Source organism: Phragmites australis, chromosome 6, assembly GCF_958298935.1.
Source record: "Phragmites australis chromosome 6, lpPhrAust1.1, whole genome shotgun sequence".
NCBI classification, from domain to species: domain Eukaryota; kingdom Viridiplantae; phylum Streptophyta; class Magnoliopsida; order Poales; family Poaceae; genus Phragmites; species Phragmites australis.
The window spans coordinates 22,315,679-22,336,140 of NC_084926.1; the positions used below are offsets into that span (position 1 = coordinate 22,315,679).

General features: G+C 40.3%; 1 protein-coding gene across 1 annotated transcript; it reads right to left on the reverse strand.

Annotated features, from left to right (window-relative positions):
* Nucleotides 1-8,985: 8,985 nt before the first annotated feature.
* Nucleotides 8,986-9,783, reverse strand: LOC133920548 (uncharacterized). Its single transcript, XM_062365157.1, has one exon. The coding sequence runs from the start codon at nt 9,692-9,694 to the stop codon at nt 9,239-9,241; it is 456 nt and encodes a 151-aa protein (XP_062221141.1). The 5' UTR covers nt 9,695-9,783; the 3' UTR covers nt 8,986-9,238.
* Nucleotides 9,784-20,462: the final 10,679 nt, after the last annotated feature.

Sequence of the window (20,462 nt, forward strand, 5' to 3'; positions counted from 1 at the left end):
TCTAGTTGCAAGCAGATGGTGTTTATGCCTAAGGCAACGACGAATCAAGCATGAGCAAACGTGTCAAAGCGGCTTAATTATGTACAAATTGATGAGGTAGGTTAGGTATAGGATCGGATATCAAAGCATGGTGTGCATTGCATGGCTGCATGCATGGATCGATCCGGAGTGCATGCATGGCTGCAGAGCAGTCCAGGGGCAGGGGGCCCAGATGAGATATGCCGGTGAGCTAAGCTTTTATTATTATTCTATCGATCCGGAGTAATGTAGCTAGCTGAAAACGACGTTGCAGTGCAGTTGCAAAATTAAGTTACTTTTACTGCCACCGACCAGTGATGGATCGGTTTGTTTGGAGGGGAGTGGCTAGTGATGGACTGGTGTGTTAAGTGCAGCCCAATCGCACCTCGCTGAAGGGGCTGGCCGGATTGATCAATAAGCAAGCCCAGCCGGGCGCACGAAGGAGAGGCTCGGCCCAGTGCATACACACACCACAAACGCTTTCTCATACCAATACGATGGTCATGGAGATGGGCAATGCTGTTCCACGCGTGCGCTGGGAAACGATCCAACAGCTTTTCAGAGAACTCCTCCAACTTTCCGTTTTTCGAAAATTTTATCGCCCGTAACTTTTTTTTTGAAATTTTTTTTGGACAAGTTGTCCGAACAAAATTTTCAGACAAGTTAACAAGAAAAGTTTTTTAAAAAAGTTTTAAATAAAAGTTAACGAGAAAAATTTACTCAAAAGGTTTTGAAAACAATTTTTGTTTTTTTTCTAAAAATGGAAAATTGCTATCCTAGGGGGGAAGGCGCAAGCAATTCAGCGCGTGCTCGCGTGCTGATTAGTAATTTCGCATGGGGATGGTCATAGTCTCCCCACGGTTCTCTAGGCGCTTCTGTTTTAAAACAGAGGGCACTGTCTGACTTGGCACAATCTCTGATATTGAACTTTGATTTTTCATTATTCTTATTGTATATTGTTGATAGCAACAAAATCACACTCATAAGAAAACATTTTCAAATACGAGTCCAACGTACCATATTTGTATCACAAGTCACCAAATCTTTAGATTAATTATCGTTTAAATATTGCAAAGTTTGAATCTTGAAATACATACGTGCTTTATAAAAATTAAGAAAACAAGTTGAAATATGCTTTGGTTTACTTGTGATGAGTGATTCATATTGTCATTTATTAGGTTTGATGATCTTCGGTTTTGCATGAGCTTTGATGTGATTTGAATTGATTTGAGATTTTATTTGAATATATTGATTATAGACTAATTAGAATTGGAGTTGGAGATATGTGTTTACTTGTCTCATGGTGTGCAGGTGATGGATGTAACTTTGCGATCGACGGCGGGATGATCATGGCCAAGCGAAGTGCTTGGTGGCAGACGATCAAAGAGGTCGGGCGGAATCAAGGGTGATCCTAGCCGAACACGTGGAAGTCAAGCAAAACATTGAAGGCGGGTGGAGACGGCGTGTTGACAAAGTCAAGTGAAGGGGATGCCGGTGCAAGTGACAAGGCAGCCCGAGGGATCAGGAGCGGGAGAGACTTGCCGGCAGTCAGAATTGCATGACGGAGTACATGCGTCGACATCGAAGCGCTTGCTTAAGGTGTAAGCAAGGCGTTGAGTCACACTTTGAGAAGCGTGCAGGCGGTTTCGCGGTTTGACCTTAAAATCATGGGAGGGCTGGAGGAGTACGTGGCACCATCGCGAAGCTTGCGTCGAGGCGAAGCTAATCGTGAAGGCTCCGCGGCCGTCCGATGAATGGAGAAGAAAATTGACTAAAATACCCTTGATGGTCGATAGGAGTGTGCTACAAGAGATGGGTATTTTAGGGAAAAGCTAGAAAACTTAGGGATCAAGTTTTCTAGGCCTATAAATAGAGGGGTATGACTATGAGAGAGTTTGAATCAGCCACTTGAGCCCCCTTGTGCCACTCATTTGATAGCCTTAGAGCTAGGGTTTTAGAGGAGAGAAGGATGTGTGCTTAGCCTATGTAATATGTGAGACTTTTGAAAGATAAATCTTTGTAATCCGCTTAAAATAGGCCTGACATCTTTGAGTAACGAAGTTTATATTTTTGCATATACTTGAATTCCCCTCCTTCTAGTTTCCCTCTATTCGTTCCCTTGCAAGTTTGCACGTTTTCGGTGTTTCTTTGTGATTTTCGTTTTGGTTTTTGAGCTGAGTTTTCAGCACCATGGGAGGTTGCTATTCTTATTGCTAGAGGCATAAAAATTCACATACAAGTGTACACTTATGGGTCTTAAGTACCCTTGCCTCTAGATCATCAACTTGTAGAGGTTCCTTGTCCGGTGATCTTTTCTTTGAGCTACAATTTTTCACCTTTGCAGAGTTGTTCTTCTTGATGCTAGTAGCATAAACACTCACATACTCATGTATTTGAGCGAGTCTTGAGTCCCCTTGCCACTAGACTATCATCTTGAAGGATAACCTTGTCCGGTGATCATCTTCTCTAGTTTCTTTGAAAGGTACGAATTTTCGTGCATAAAAACACATGGAATGGTCTTGAATAGAACCTATGGTTCATATTCCATCCGTGGAGTCATGTTGCCATGGAACTAATCTTCTTGCTTTGTCTCTCTGATTCTTTTGCTTCTGCTTGAGTGTTTTGAGGTGCGTTGGGTGAGAAATAGGAAAAGACCATCTATTTTGAAAGAAATTTGTTGAGGCTCCTATTCACTCCCCTCTAGTCGCCAATCTCGGTCCTACAATTGGTATCAGAGCCGGTTTGATCACTTGTTGACCTTAATCGGCTTTGTGATCCGTAGGCGACATGGAGAGAACTGAGAAGATTCCCCTGTTTGATGGCCATGATTTTTTCATACTGAAAAGTGCGCATGGAGGCTTAGCTTCTAAGCTAAGGAAGTGCAATATGGGAAATAGTTGATTCCAACTATGAGATCCCTGCTGCTCGCACGACTTATGTTCAAATCGAATAGTATGAGGCCAACAATAAGGCCAGAAATATTTTGTTCACAAGCCTGAGTCGAAATGAATTTGACAGGGTTCACACCTCTGTACAGCCCGGGAGATCTGGTCTACTTTGAGTGTCTTTCATAAAGGCACTAATCAGATTAAGGCCAAACGCCAAAGCACACAACCAAGAATACTAAATGTTTGTGCAAGGTCTTGGAGAGTCTTTAGATGTGATGTTTGCTCACTTTGATGGGATTGTTAGCAATCTTCGATCAACTGTTGTTTTACCCTATTCTGACCACAAGAGAGCGATCAAGCTTCTCTATGCTCTTGACCGTAGCATATGGGAAGTGAAGATCTCGAGCATTGAAGAGTCTCCAAGTTATGACACGTTGACTTGTGATGAGCTCTTCAGCAAGCTCAAGTCCACCGAGATAGCCAAGGTGGCTCGAATCGATCTCAGAAACCTCCTGTCTCAGAACATGATGTTGGTTTTCAGATCTGGTGGTGGCAATTAGTCTGCAGCTGGCTTTTCTTGTGCTAACACTTCATCAAGTGAATTTGCTTTGTCTTCTTTGGTTTCTATCACAGAGGAGCAGGTGGACGCGTTGGATGATGAGGACCTTACGCTGATTGTGAAGAAGTTCACCCGCTTCTACAACAACCGCCAAGACCGGAGGAGGGGTGGTTCTTATACCTGCTTTGAGTGTGATGACGCTACCCACTTCAAGGCGGACTGCCCCAAGCTCAAGAAGAGGGGGACAGTGACCACGACTATAGCAAGCACAAGAAGCCCTTCTTCAAGAAGAACCGCGACAAGATGGCCAAGAAGGCGGCCAAGGCGGCTTCTAGGGCGTTCGTGGCGGCTCTCAGTGACATCGACACCTCTTCTAGCGAGGAGGAGAGCTCAAAGGAGGATGAACCACAAGAAAATAACATCAGAAGAAGGCCAAGGACTTCACCAGCCTCTGCTTCATGACGGACGGTCACAATGATGACAGCGACCCCAAGCAGGATCCCTCTGAGGTATTCCCTTCCTACGACCAGCTTTCTATCCAAGCCGATATCTTGAATGATGCTCTCGTTAGCCATGATAGGTTATTTAAGAAAGCTGTGCGTGAGTTGAAGGATCTTAGGCCAAAGTATGAGTCTGTCTCTACTGAACTTACATTGCTTAGGTCTAGGCTCGATGTTGAGGAGTATGAGAGGTTCCTAATTGTCATGGCTGAACTTGCCAAGCTTCGTAATGTGCATGCTCAAGTTACCAGTCGGCTTGAGAGTGCCGAGAAGAAGCTCCTTGAGGAGTCTAGGTCTACTCTCTTAGGTGCTTGTATAAATTGCCCTTTGCTTGCAAAAGATGTTGATCTGAAAGACAAGCGCCTGAAGGAGCTAGAGTCTAGATTAGAGAGTGCTGCGAGTTCTAAGGATGTGCAGCTGAATTGTTCCACCTGCACCATCTTTCAAGACAAACTCAGTTGGGTTAGAGGGCAAGTTCAAAAGCTTCTGACTAAGAATGAGTATCTTCTTTCTCTAGTCGAGAAGTTTTCAGAGGGCAAAGGGAAAATGAATTTGATCTTGGCCAAGACCAAGATGTGTGCTGACAAGGCGGGTTTGGCTGTTGGGTTGGGTTTTGAGAGAGTGGCTTACAATGGAGAGAGTAAGACTATGTCTACCACACCTACTACCCTAGAAGCTGAGAAGTCCAAAATCAATACCACATGACAAGAGATTCATCATGGTTCTCCAGCCTCACCCCCGTGAAGCGACATGAGTACATCACATTCGGAGATGATCAAAAAGGAAGGGTGAAAGCCAAATGTATGATAAAGGTGAATGAAAGTTTCACTCTCAAAGATGTGGCTTTGGTGGAGCATTTGTGATACAATCTTCTCTTTGTATCTCAGTTGCTAGATGTTGACTTGGAAGTGCATTTCAAACGCAATACTTCTAGAGTTCTTGATTCTTGTGGCGCTTTGATTTGCAAGATTTCTCAAGTTGGGAGAGTTTTTGGAGCTGATTTTTCTGAGTCTTATGGTTCTTCTCGGTGTTTACTTGCTCAACCTTCTTCTGAGCTTTGGATGTGGCATAGGAGACTAGGGCATATGAGTTTTGATTTTCTTACTCATTTGAGTGTCCTAGGCTTGATCCGAGGATTGCCCAAGCTCAAGTTTGAGAAGAACTTTGTGTGTGCTCCTTGTCGGCATGGTAAGATGGTTGCCGCTCCTCACCCACCAGTCAATCTGGTGATGACTGAACGACCGGAAGAACTTCTCTATATGGACACTGATGGTCCATCTCAGGTTCATTCAACGGGTGGGAAGTGGTATGTTCTTGTCATTGTTGATGATTTCTCTCACTACTTTTGGGTCTTCTTTCTTGTGAGCAAGGATGAAGTGTTTTCACACATTCGGAGCTTAGCTTTGAGATTGTTCACAGAACTCCCTGATGCATTGAAAGCAATTCACAGTGATAATGGCACCGAGTTCAAGAACTATCTCTTTGATGCTTTCCGCCTTGAACATGGCATTGAACATCAATTTTCTGCCCCACGCATTTCTCAGCAGAATGGCGTGATTGAGAGAAAGAATAGGACTTTGGTGGAGATGGCTAGGACGATGCTCGATGAGCATATGACTCCTAGAAAGTTTTGGGCTGAGGCCATTAGCACAGTGTGCTACATATTTAATCGGATTTTCTTGCGCTCGATCTTGAATTTGACTTCTTATGAGTTGTGATTTGGGAGGAAGCCAAAAGTTTCATATTTGAGAGTTTTCGGTTGTCGTTGCTTCATCCTAAAGCGTGGCAATCTTGATAAGTTCAAGTTGCATTCTTCCGATGGTATTTTCTTAGGGTATTCTCTTCATGGTCATTCCTATAGGGTTTATAATCTTGACACTAATACCATAATGAGAAGAGAGACATTGAGTTGAGCTAAGATACCCAACACCAGCTAGCCGATATCTTTACCAAGCCTCTAGATGCAACAAGGTTTGCCTTTCTGAGGGGAGAGCTTGGTGTGTGCCATCCATATGGCATTGTGTGAGGGGGAGTTGCCTTTGTACATACTCTATCTTACTTTTATTGCATTTGTATTGCATAATATTTTGTAATATAATCATGTTAGCAAGCTTCACTTATATGTTCTTTGCACTTTCTTGTACTAGTTGCGAATTTGTGCTAAGTATATTGGATGTATAACAATTTGTGCAAGCTTAGACTCTTATTGAAACATGGTATAAAATCTGTTGAGCAAACTTGTCTTTTCTAAAGAATGAACTTGAAATGTGAACATAATCTCTTGTCACCCCTGAGTATTTTCTTTAGCTTGATCAGTGCTTAAATTAGGGCTAGTTTTGTGAAAAGCTTGTGCTAGACCGCTTTGTTCAGTTCAGCAGATTAGGGGTCTTTGACCTTTGTCTATGTAAATGTTTAGCCCATGATTAACCCTTGGAAGAGCATATGCTCTTTTGTGTCGCAAAGGCACAACTTGTTTTGGCTTTGTGAAAAATTACATATCTTGAATTCTATATTGAGTTAATAAAATGAATGATCAAGTTTTGAGCTAAAATTGAATCCAAAGAAGTGAACCCATGGTTGCTTAAAACTCACTTGAGCATAGTTAAATGATCAAATGAGAAAGTTAACTTGTGCTTTTTAATGTGCTAAGAATGTTCCTTTTCATGTTGTCAAACTAAGGCTTGGATTGATATATGGGTGTTTGTATAGCTCGTCAGATTGAACTTGGTTGCCTAGTTTGAACTTGACATAATACTAGTTTCTCTAATCTTTGCACTGATCATGAAACTGCGGATGTTTTTGTGGTGACATCTTTTGGATAATTGAACAACATGATCAAAACTTGCTTCACTCTCGGTGCTTGTGACATGAACTCACTTCGAGACTTTGTGTGTCTTTGAGTTATATTGTTTACTTCTCATAGTGCTTTGACATCTCTAGTTTTTGCAAGTGCTTTGTGATCTATATGTGAAGTTTTGTAGGCTTACATTTCATTTGCACATCTTTTGCATAGTCGTTATCCTTGATGTTTGCATTGCCAGGGGGGATATGCCCAAAAATATTATGTACAAATATTCATCAAAGGGATGTGTTTTGGGGTTTTTGAGTTTTTCTTACTCTTTTGAGGTTTTTGGCTCGTCTTTACATCTCTTAGGGATTTTGCAACCTTTCTTATGCCAAGTGACATTATTTGCTCTTTCTCGAGTTTTTGGTCACTTGGATGAGCTTATCTTGTTTTAATTTCTTCAAACCAAATCTTGTGCTTTGCGGGTTGTCAATCCACTCATCAAGGGGGAGATTGAGAAACTAAGTTGAAATGTACTTTGGTTTACTTGTGATGAGTGATTGATATTGTCATTTATTTGGTTTGATGATCTCGGTTTTGCATGAGCTTTGACGTGATTTGAATTGATTTGAGATTTCATTTGAGCATATTGATTATGGACTAACTGGAATTGGAGTTGGAGATATGTGTTTGCTTATCTCATGGTGTGCAGGTGATGGATACAACTTGATGGTCGACAGTGGGATGATCGGGCCAAGCGGAGTGCTTGGTGCCAGACGATCAAGGAGGTTGGGTGGAGTCAAGGGTGATCCTAGCTGAACACATGGAGGTCAAGCAAAGCATTGAAGGCGGGTGGAGACGGCGTGTTAACAAAGTCAAGCGAAGGGGATATCGGTGGAAGTGACAAGGCGGTCCGAGGGATCGGGAGCGGGAGAGACTTGCCAGCGGTTAGGATCGCATGACGGAGTACACGCGTCGATATCGAAGCGCTTGCTTAAGGTGTAAGTAAGGCGGTGAGTCACGCTTTGAGAAGTGTGCAGGCAGTTTCGCGATTTGGCCTCAAAAGTGTGGGAGGACTGGAGGAGTACGTGGCACCATCGAGAAGCTTACGTCGAGGTGAAGCTAAGTCGTGCAGGCGCTGCGGTCATCCGATGAATGGAGAACAAAATGGACCAAAATGCCCTTGATGGTAGGTAGGAGTGTACTACAAGAGAGGGGTATTTTGGAGAAAAGCTAGGAAAATTAGAGGTTAAATTTCCTAGACCTATAAATAGAGGGATAGGGCTATAGGAGAGTTTGAACCAGCCACTTGAGCCCCCTTGTGCCACCTATTTGAGAGCCTTAGAGCTAGTATTTTAGAGGAGAGAAGGATGAGTGCTTAGCCTATGTAATATGTGGAAGTTTTAAAAGATAAATCTTTGTAATCCGCCTAAAATAGGTCTGACCTCTTTAATTAATGAAGTTTATGTTTTTGTATATGCTTGAATTTTCCTCCTCCTAGTTTCCCTCTATTGGTTCCATTGCAAGTTTGCAAGTTTTCGGTGTTTCTTTGTGATTTTCGTTTTGGTTTTTGAGTTGAATTTTCAGCACATTGAGAGGTTGCTCTTTTTGTTGCTAGAGGCATAAAAATTCACATACGAGTGTACACTCATGGGTCTTGAGTACCATTGCCTCTAGATCATCAACTTGGAGAAGTTCCTTGTTCGGTGATTTTTTCTTTAAGCTGCAGTTTTTCACCTTCGCAGAGTTGTTCTTCTTAATGCTAGTGGTATAAATACTCACATACTCATGTATTTGAGCGGGTCTTGAGTCCCCTTGCCACTCGACTATCATCTTGGAGGGTAACCTTGTCCGGTGATCATCTTCTCTAGTTTTTTTGAAAGTTGCGAATTCTTGTGCATAAAGACACATAGAATGGTCTTGAATAGAACCTATGATTCATTCATATTCCATCCGTAGAGTCATGTTACCATGGAACTAATCTTCTTGTTTTGTCTCTATGATTCTTTTGCTTCCGTTTGAGCGTTTTGAGGTACGTTAGATGAGAAATAGAAAAAGATCATCTATTTCGAAAGAAAATTGTTGAAGCATATTCACCCCCTCTAGTCGTAAATCTAATGTTCTTCCAGCTCCCGAACGTTAATTCGAATTTTCCTCTAAACAAACTAATGTTCAATATTTTGGAACATAAGAAACAATGGTTAGCATGTGGAACATTTCCGGTTTAAAGGCACATTTGGATAATATAAACAGCGGTGTGATTGGCATCCAAATCCTTCGGGTTTAGTTCAAATTTGACCTACATATATATACACCCAAAATTCTCATACCAGTTCCCTCTCGTCCAACGCCATCTACGGATCTACCTGAATAGCTCGACGAGGCAATTGGTCAAAAGAAAAGGGCGTCATTTCTGCGTCTACCTATGAACTATAAAGAACACACACATGAGGCATGCATGCATGCATGCATGTCAATTGCATATGTATCAGTTGAGGTTGTCCACGACTAGCCCAAGCGCACCCACGTAACTCTCCACAAGCTTCGCCACCATCCCGACAGCTGCCTCCGCCGCGCCCTCCAGCGCCGCCGCGAGGGCCTTGGCAGCCTCCTCGCCGCCGTCCCGCGCCGCTTCCAGGAGCTCCGTCACAGCCGAGGCCGCGAGTTCCGCGGCGCCGGTGACCACGCTCCACAGGAACTCGAAGAACCCCGAGACTACGGCCGTGGCCACGTCACGGACGACGCCAAAGGCGAACTCCGCCGCCGCGTCGATCGCGCCCTTGGTCGCCTCGATCGTCGCGCTGCCGGCCTGACCCGGCAGCCTGATGAGCTGCACGACGGCAACGAGGAGGAAGGCGAGGCTGCGGAGGAGCAGTACGGTGATGAGCTCCACGCTCGAGCATAGGAGACATAGCGCCAGGTTTACCAGCACGCCAAGCGCCATATGCTAGCTAATTAGTAAGAGAGGTATGATGTTTGGTGATCATACATATAAAAGTAGAGAGAGAGAGAGAGAGAGAGAGAGAGAGAGAGAGAGAGAGAGAGAGAGAGAGAGAGAGAGAGAGAGAGAGAGAGAGAGAGATTGGTGTTGCTTGGAGTTCAAGGAGGGGTATGGGTCGAGGTTGTGAGGTTTTCCATGGGAGCCGGTTGTTTATTTTGAAGTACAAAAGTCGTTGCTTGGAAGGTTTACTTTGACGTGTTCGTGGGTTGGTCGTTGCTTAATTATGGTACAGATAAATTGATGATTATTTTCGTAATTACCTGTATTAACAGTTGTGCTGATGTATGAGCTGAGCAAAATCCTGTGACGTTTCGTAGTAACAATGTACATAAGTCAGTGAAAGGGCAGGGTCAAAGTTACGTTATGCATGTGTGGTTTTTGACTGTAATGTTATGGGATATTCATGGATAGCAACGGGGAGACAGTATATTGAATCCAACGTTTTTTCTTGGAAAACGTTGGTGCCGAAATTGTAATATTAAAAGCAATTTTCTTAAATTATGCATAATAATCGAGAAATTCATACATGAGCGCAAGCGTGCCCATAGCACATGCCTTTGAATTGCGGAGGCTCGGGATAATTTCGTTATAGCATACATACATAATTTTGCCCGCTCAAACACATTGATATGTACACATAAAGTTGGGTATTGGGCTTTGAACCCTGGATATATAGTACTGTGAGTCATATACTAGAGCCCTTGCCAAGAGATGATTCTCCCTTACTAGTGTTGTTTACCAGGTCACTTTCTTTCTTTGTTTTCCTGCTTTTGTGCTCCCATGGTACTAAAGCGCTTGTAAACAGATGTTTGCCAGATAAATTTCTTTATTTATTTTTCTTTTGTACTGTTTGGAGACTTTTTAGGGCAAGGAGTACAAGCTATGTAACGCCCTACTACAAGTAAGCATAATTTAGCTGAAAATTCAAAATTTCGGTAGCACCTTCTCTGGATTTTAAGTATAACCGATAACATCACACGCATGACAACATAAGATTCATAAATATAAATATAGTATAAGCAGAAACTAAAACTCTTTACGACATCAACTCGTCGTACAACTACTTACAACATGAACAAGATTAACTCTCCTCAAGAACTAGCATCACATTACTATTTAAGTTCCATAGCATGTCTAGATTACAACCAATGTGGTGCAAGCTTCTAAATCCCATGCCCATTATGCTCGCCAAAACAGTCTAGATATACCTGTAAAGAATTAGCAGGGCGAGATAAACTCAGCAAGTAATGTCTATGAATAAACACATATCTCACCTGGGGTTGAATAACTGAGTTTAATCACAAAGATGGGCAAAGACATGAGCAAGTAAGCACTCTTTCTCATGATATGACATTTGCCAAACCAATCTTCCAGATTGTCTGTAAAACTATGATATCATATTCTCCAAATGCTATGCAAGGATGTATGTCATGTTGCAACACATACATATTCCATATAATAACATCTTATAAAGGCATCTTTAATTCTTCAATAATATTATCATGTCATGACAAATGTAAAAATGCACAAGGATGCTACATATGCCATGTTTCAACCTCTTGCCCTTCCACAGGCAACACAAGGGAGTGTATCCTACTATAGCGAAAATGATCCTATTAAATCATAATTGTGATTTTGGTGATTAATGATAACATAGTCATTGGGACTAACATGTTTGTCAAGAATATATGTTAGTAGGTCTTATGGATGAAATACATCAAGAAGCCACAATAGTTGAAACAAGTTTGATTGAATTGGAGAAATCCCAAGAGAATTGATCTCATTGAAAGGTCCGGTGTAGAGGAGTTTACACTCACTAGAGCATTGTACACTGAGGCTTATAGCCTCACCAGATAGTCTGGTGCTTTGTGTGTTGAACTCATCGGAGTATTTCTAACAAAGGGGGAGAAAGCTGAGGACCTCACTAGATAGTCCGGTGATCTACAAAGGGTAACACTAGAGCATTTCTTGCAGAGAAGAATGCAAGTGCAGAAGACTAAAGATCAACCCACCAGAAGGTCCGGTGCTTTGTTTGTGCACACCACTGGAGTATAGCTTCGAAGCATTTCTTGCAGAGGCAACTGCAAGTGCTGAAGAATAAAGATCAACCCACTGGATAGTCCGGTGATCACAGAGATAGTTGTACTAGAGCATTTTCAGGGAAAATAAGAGAAGGTTTAACTCACCGGATGGTTCGGTGTGAATGAAATGAACACCGAATGAATGCACCGAAGTATTTTACACAGAGAGGTTGTAAAAGCTCAGATGGCTAAAGATAACTCATCGGAAGGTCTAGTGATGGATTTGATGGCACATCGGAGTGTCCAATGTTTACAAAGGCATTGAGTAGAGTTCCAACGGCTAGTTTCTGAGTTTGTACTCATCGGATGATATGGTGTTAGCACTATTGTTCTCACTGAATCATCTGGTGTTAACAAATTTTCTGAGCCATTAGAAAAACGGCTAGTTGGCGGGTTTGAGGCTATAAATACCCATCCACTCAGTCATTTGAAGGTGTGACATGCTGCTGGAGTCTAGAGGAAGCTCATATACACTTGAGAAGACATCCAAGCCATCAAAGTGCTTATAGTGATTATCTAAGGTGATTAAGCACAAGATTAGAGAGTGTTTAGTGCTTATAGGCCTAGAGTGAGTTGTAGCTAGGTGTTGTAGCTTGAAGAAGGGATCAATGAGTGATCATAGCTTGTACCGACTGGTATGTCGATGCCTTATAGTCTTGGTGACTCGCCGACATCTTAGGCTTCGGTGGCTCAAGCTTGTTGACCCTCCGACTTGGTGTGGAGCGGTGGCAAGACACGTGTACGGGGATTCGGAGACCCTTACCTTGGTGACTCAAGTTCCGAAATGATCACGATGGCAAGTGACCGGAAGAGAAGCTAGTGGTGAGACCTGGCCTTGGTGGCTTGGTGGCTCATCATGCTTTAGACCTTGTCTTGTTGATTTAGTAGCCTAAGAGCTATGACTGGAAGAGACTTGGCGACCGGGAGCATATCCTTTGTGGAGCTCCAATGTGGCCTAGGGGTGGCATTCATGCCATCGATATCATGGGATAAAAATCTCTTGTGCCGAGTTTGTCTCTCTATATTATTTATATTTCTGCATTTACATACTTGCAATTTACCTTGCTAGAGTAGGTTGCAATCCTCTTGAGCGGTAGAGTAGACATACTAGATAAACCTAGAGCATATTTAGATAGATATTGAGGTATGTTTGTCTTGTGAAGTTTTTTTTGAGCCAATTTGATTTAGGTTTGAAAGTTTCCTAATTCACCCTCCTCTTAGGACATCATCGTTCCTCACACCTACCTTTCCATAGGCAACACATGACCCAATGTAACAGTACAAGTCGCGGCTAGACACGGTGACATTCAACCTCTTATGCAATTGCAATTGCAATGAAAGTATACATCATATATGCAAAAAATAATACTTCCATGTATTGCGCATAAAAGTTAAGTGCATTGTATATTCTGAAATGAAACATAAAACTTTCCACAACTACCATCTCACCACAATCATCCATATGGAGTATGTTCATGATAGACACAAACAAAATCATAACTCATTCATAAAGCTTAACATTCATCAAGCATAATATGACTAAGCTCAAAGGCAAATCAAGTTATTATTCTTGTTGGTGTGTATTCCATCTTATTCATAAAAGATTCAAGACATGAATATAAACATAGCATCGATCACACATCTGCGTTACTTTCCTTTTACCGAAGGCGATGAAGGAAGCTCGCCTAAGCAAGATCGAAAGTACTACCACCTGCACAAGCACAATTTTAGTACCCAAAACACAACGATATCGCACACAAAACAAGTATATGCTTCCTACGCCAGAAAACCCCACATATAAGGCATTACCTAAGTTTATAGAAGAATCTGGCATCAAGATTTTCATAAAATGTTGTTAAGGTCGTCGAATCTACCGTCGAGGCTACCCTGCCCGAACTGCATATTCTAGAGACAATAACATCTCAACCCATGCTCATCAGTCATCTTTGAAGATGTATAACTCCCAACTTGTCCAACAACTTATGTTTTAAACTTATAGCCAAAACTGGCACATGTTATTCTCATTTTTCAATATTCCCTAGTTGCATGCAAATCGTACTATTGATCACTAATTATGATGACGAAATCAAATGTCTGATACTCATCTACAAGCATCTAAGGACTAGTTAGATATCACCTTCACAACGAGGAACTCAAATCAATGAGGAATTCATCAAAATCACGAAATTCTAATTTTCCCCTTCTTCTCATCCTAGTCTTCTTCTTCCTCCTTTTTCTTGCTTCTTTTCTTTCTTCTTTTTCCCCTTTCTTCTTTCTTTCTCCATTTCCTTCCTATTCTTTCCTTCTTCTCTCTCCCCTTCTTCTCCCTTGGCTTGACACTCTAGCAATAACTAGTAGCAACTGAGCAAATGGTTCTAGCTAGCGGCGGTGGTGGGCGACTGGGCGATGATGAGGCTGGGTGCGGCTGGTGGCTGGGCAGCAGAAGGTGTCGGCTGGCTAGGCGATGCGATGGGATATGGTGTGGCTGACAACGTGGCTCACCGATGGCGTGTCACCCCCAAACATGGGCCCATGCGACGTCTGTCACATAATTATAGATTAAAAATCCATAATCATGTTAATGCAAAAAAAAATAAGCTAGTCTAGAAGAGAAAGGAAGGCGCAAGGAGCATAGCCAAAGATTCTTTTGAAACGAATGAATGCCCTTTTCAACCCCTTACCTTGACTACCACATGACAGGCCAATAGAAATAGCTACTCTACCTAAAAGCTCTATGGAGCGGCAGAGACAGGCGCTTACACATAGCATATGTGGCTTACAGAGTAACTAGCGGAAGCTTTATTTATATGATAACTCATAATTTACATGGTTAAATATCTGTTTATACAACTTATTTGATGTAACCAAAATATTAAACATGGTATTATTAGTGTTATCCAAAAATTTTCACGCATATTCCTAGTTATCGGTGTCTTGATCATGACCTTCAGATTCTACGTTTAACACCGAAGACAAGAATGAGCATAAAATACTCAGCAAGAAACTAGTTACTTGCAAATAATATGTCCAGTAACATTGATGCATAAATATGCTTATCGTATTGACATCAATTTCCTATCATTTCCTTAATCAACTCTGCTGAGATTATCAAATCACTATATCACATCACAGCCCACCACGATGAGATCAGAGCTTTCCTATGGACAATCCCAGATAATATTTTCAATGAACGTGTCACACCATATAAGTGAATAGGAGATAGGTTATGCCTTTCAATGACCATCCGGCTTTATGACTAACCTTTCACTATGCCAAGTGAATATCAAAATGTATCGACTATCGACATCACTACTACTTTGATGCTAAAATTAACAAACTAGTGATCAATAATATGTATGGTTAACTTAACTAGGCCATGTGTATTTCTACTCTAGAAATACTGGTATCATATCCATAATTTCAAATTGTAATATTGATGAATAATAATGCGTAACAAAGCATTAAAAGCACAGAAGTATAATAGAAAGTCACTCAGATAAAATATAAAAAATCATAGCTTGTTGATAAAAACAATAATAATAAGGGTGTTAACGCATCTTTCTAATAAAACATAGTAATAGGATAGGGGTGTCGAACGAAGCTTGCCTCTTACTAAGAAAACTATAATACTCTCGTTAACAAGCGATATAGTGCCTTGGCTCTGATGATGTCGGCAATCGACGATTAAATATTGATTTGTGTGTGTAGGGGGAAAACCTGGACTATAGCTCGACAAAATACCAGCAAATATGGTTTAACTACAAGCTATAGTACCCTAATAGTTCACTAATGATCTAGACTAATACTAATATATGGCATACGTGTATAGAGGTGTGTGTTGTAGAAGACTAGAGTTTGTACATGAGTGGGTCCACATAGAAAATTGGAGATCTATATGCGGTATAATTCTCCATCGATCATTAAATACTTTGAGCCCCTAACATGGGACCTATTCATAGCCTGATACACTGCCTGTATTTTTTATGATGATGATTTCCTAACATTAGAGGGAGATTAGAAGTACCACAAAGAATACCAAGAAATAGATTGGAATGTCACATGCATTCACCACTTAGATCCAGGTACTAAAGAATCTGAACTTGAAGTTCAGAGGACTATAAATTTGCAACACATTGTAAATAATCTGTCAAATGTATTTACTGACTATAAAGGTGTCACTTAATCTCATATTCGTGTTGTAAATGTGCCAGAAAGAGTGGAAATAACTAAACCCACTTAACTCCCAAATGCAAATAAGAGGGAGAGAAGTATGATCACAAGGGATAATGCTTTTCAACAGCTTCTACGGAAACAAATAAAGTTAACTTCTAAAATAGTAAATACGAATCAACCTAAATTGATAGACACCTTATATATACTAAATATCCTAGGCCTACGGATACTCAACATCTAAAACTCAACACAAATGTGCGCACTACTTTAGATATTGGGACATCGAAACACCCTAACTTCACTGTTGTAGGAAATCACGAGAAGTTGAAAGACGTAAACGAAATATCCACCAATTATATTGATTCAAGAGAATCATATAGTAGAAAGATTACAATAGTTAATATTTATTTTTTCTCAAAGATAGCCAAAAACCTTGAGGTAGATCCAGAACCAAAGACCATAGCAGAGTGCCTGAAGCGTTCAGACTAGTCAAATGAAAAGAGTCAATTGAGGCATAATTATGCTCGTTTAAGAAAAGAGGGGCATTTACATCAGTAATACCTACTGCCCAAAATACCTTCTTGGTGAGTTTAAAATGGGGTTTCATCCGCAAACGGAAAGAAAACAATAAGATGGTGAGATAAAAAGTGAGGCATGTAGCACAAGAGTTCACGTAGAGACCCACATCTATTTTGATGAAACTTATTCTTCGGTGATGAGTGGAGTAACATTATGACATTTAATATCTTTCGCAGTTCAAAAGAATTTATCATTGCAGTTGATGGATATAGTGATCGCATACTTATATGGGTCACTCAATTTAGATATTTATATGGAAGTCTCTAAAGGACTTAAAATCCTAAATCTAAATATAAATCGCAACATGTACTGTGTTAAACTATAAAAGTCATTATATGGCTTAAAACAGTCAGACAGGATGTGGTACAACCGACTGAATGAGTCCCTTCTGCAGAAGGGTTACTCCAATAATGATGATTGCTCATGTGTATTTACAAAGAAATCCTCAACAAGGTTTTGTATCATCCCAGTGTACGTCGATCATCTCAATATCATCGGAAACACACAAGATATAAATGAATCACGCAATCATCTAATGATGGAATTTGAGATGAAGGATTCGGGCAAAACCAAATTCTGCTTTGGTTTTGAACTTGAGCATCTTCCATCAGGAATACTTGTGCACCAATCTGCTTAGGTCTTCAACTCGAGCATCTTTAGAAGGATCTAATGACCCTAGACGGGGAGTGAATAGGGCTCTACTCAAAATTTAACTTCTATCGATTTCTAAAACAAATAGCAACCTTAACCTAGATGAAGGAAAATCAACTACTCGAGCAAGCAAGCTAGAACAAATCAAATAAACATGAAAGCAAATAACTCAAAAGTAAATGTAGAATTGAAACTTGCATAAAAGTATATGCTTGAAGTAAATTGCGGCAAAATAAGTGAGTAGGAATGGAGGACACCGATTTTTTCTCAATGTATTGAAGAGTTGGCACTTTCCCCTAATCCTTGTTGAAGCACTCACACAAGGATATTGCTCCCCCCCCTGAGTCACTAAGACTCAAGTGCTCACTAGCGATTGCCACTTCTCCATCTCTGGATTGGTGGGCATCAAACCAAGTACAAGCTCTTCCGGAGGCTCCCACAAGAACTCCAAGAGCTCACCGAAAATAACTCCAATCACCAAGACTGGCTAGGTATTGTTAACCACCAAGAGTAATAAGCTAATTGCTTCACTTGATCCCTATCAAGCCTAGACAACATCTAAATGCATACTCACTACTCTTAAAGCACTAATGACGTCCTTAATCTTGCAATAAAGAACTTGGAAATCAACTCAAGTGCTCTCCCTTGCTTCTTGATGACACACATAACGTATGAAGTCCTCTGGGTTGCAAGAGAGATGAATGAAACCGAGTAAGGAGGTATATAGGCTAGAAATTCAAATCTAGCCATTGCTCAACCACCCAAACTTTCTGTGAATACCGGATGGTCCGGTGTATACAACCTTATACACACCGGACAATTCGGTGTGTTACCTTTTGCAAAAGCTAGCTCTATCAGCTGTCAATAGCCGTTGCCTGAATTGCTCTCGTAATCTTCAAATCACTGCACTGGATCATACGGTGAGTTCATATCTCCCTGCACCGAGACACCTAGTCAAAATAATGATCCGGTGTGTTAAACTCCTCAACACTGGACCATCCGGTACCTTGAACTTCTTCTCTTCTGAAAAATCCAATGGTCTGTTAAATGCTTCGATGTTCTTTTTCTTCTATCATCGGAACATCTGGTGAGGTCAACTCATTTCTTCACAGAACATTAAATTGCTCCGATGTGTATAATCAGTCCAACACCGGACCATCTGGTGAGAACAATTTTTCAGAGCCTCATACAATTCAATCAACTTCGAGCTCTATCTTCTTGACTTCTCACCCATGGGCTTATTTGAGCTACCTAGTGCTAGAATTTCACAAGTGTGCATCCAACTAAGTCTAGACTCAACTAGGTCAAGCTACAACACTTAACCCTCCTTTATAGTATGGTCAAAAGACAAAAAAAAGGATCATTTAACTACTCTAAGTGTCCTTTATCATCTTGTGACACTTAGAACTAGAAGATCCTTAATCTTGATGTAAATGCCATTTGATCATCCAATAGAATTTCATAAGGGACCAAGAATACCCATATGATCATTGTGAACTTAGTTTTTTTATTCCCTTCAAAACATACACGTTAGTTATAATGATACAGTTGTCATTAATCACCGAAACATTTATCACTTACCTCTGGGCCTAGATGCTACAATCTTACATCAGGAATACTTGCGCACCAATCTGCTTATATCCAAATGATATAAAAAAATCAATATGGATAAAGCATACCCATCAAAAACATATATGGATAAAGCTTGACATGGAAAAGATCCATTCAGACATATGGATGATGATGCATAGATATTGGGACCTGAAGTCCCGTATCTCAGTGCCATTGGATCCCTAATGTATCTTGCAAATTGCACTAAGTTTGATAATGTATTTGTAGTGAATTTACTAGCTAGACACAACGTAGCTCCAACAAAACATCATTTGGCAGGAGTTAAAAATATACTCAGATATCTCAATGGTACTAAAGATCTTGGTTTATTCTATCAGAAAAATCTAGATATAATTATGATTGGATAGACTGATGTTGGCTATCTATTAGATAACCATAATATCATATCTCAAATAATATTTGTATTTCTATATGGAGGAATAACTTTTTCATAGAAGTCATCTAAGCAGACCCTCGTGGCAACATCCACTAATCATTATGAAATAATCACATTATATAAAGCACCACAAAAATATGTATGGCTTCGTAGAATGGTTAACCACGTACAAAATCATATGGTATTGGTGCATTAGAGTCACCAACAACTATCTACGAAGATAATTCAGCTTGTATTGCACAAATACAAACATATTATATAAAGAGCAATATTACAAAATATATTACTCCAAAATTATTCTATTCTCATGAACTACAGAAAAGTAGAGAGATAGAAATTTTACAAACAAAATCATGTGATAATCTTGCATATTTATTTACAAAGTCTCTATCATAATGTACATTTCAAAAATATGTACATGGGATTGATATGAAAAGATTACGAGATTTGTAAAGCTCAGGGGAGTAAACTCTTGATAACCTGTTGATCATCGGATCATATATATTACACTCTTTTACTTTATGAATTTTTCCAATTTGATTTCTCATATAAGGTTTTTAACGAGGCACTATCAATACAAGTATATATATATATATATGTATACATATATATATGTATATGTATACATATATATATGTATATATATATATATGCTATATTATTTTATCTTAATTTTCCTACTGAGTTTTTAAAGAGTTTTCAATAGTATATTATTACATATATTTTTCTCTTATTTTTTACAGGGTTTTTAAGGTCTCTTCGATTTAATTTATACAGAAGTCATTATTGATTAGGGAAAGTGTTATGAGCTCGATCAACAGCTGACCAAAACCGATATGGCAACTACCGACGGTTATTCATGTCTCTTCACGGGGAGTTGCCTTTTGAACAGACACCAACTTGCCCCCTCACCATATATAGATATGTAAACAGGTCAATGGAATGAATTAATCCCTCGTTCTCTCTCGATTCAGTGTCTCTCTTTTTACATTCACTCTCCAACAAATACATGTGCTTTAAGTTGGTAGCTCAAAAATCTGTGTGCTGCTGATTTATGATGACGTGTAGGATAGATTTCAATCACTTTTACTGCATGCTGTTGTGATCCTATGTAGGTAGTAGTATTTCTGAAGTTTGGATAGGGCAAACAGTCCCACATAGACGCCTCTCATCATCTTTTTTTACCGACATAGTAAAAATAATGTGCCAGTTCATGGTG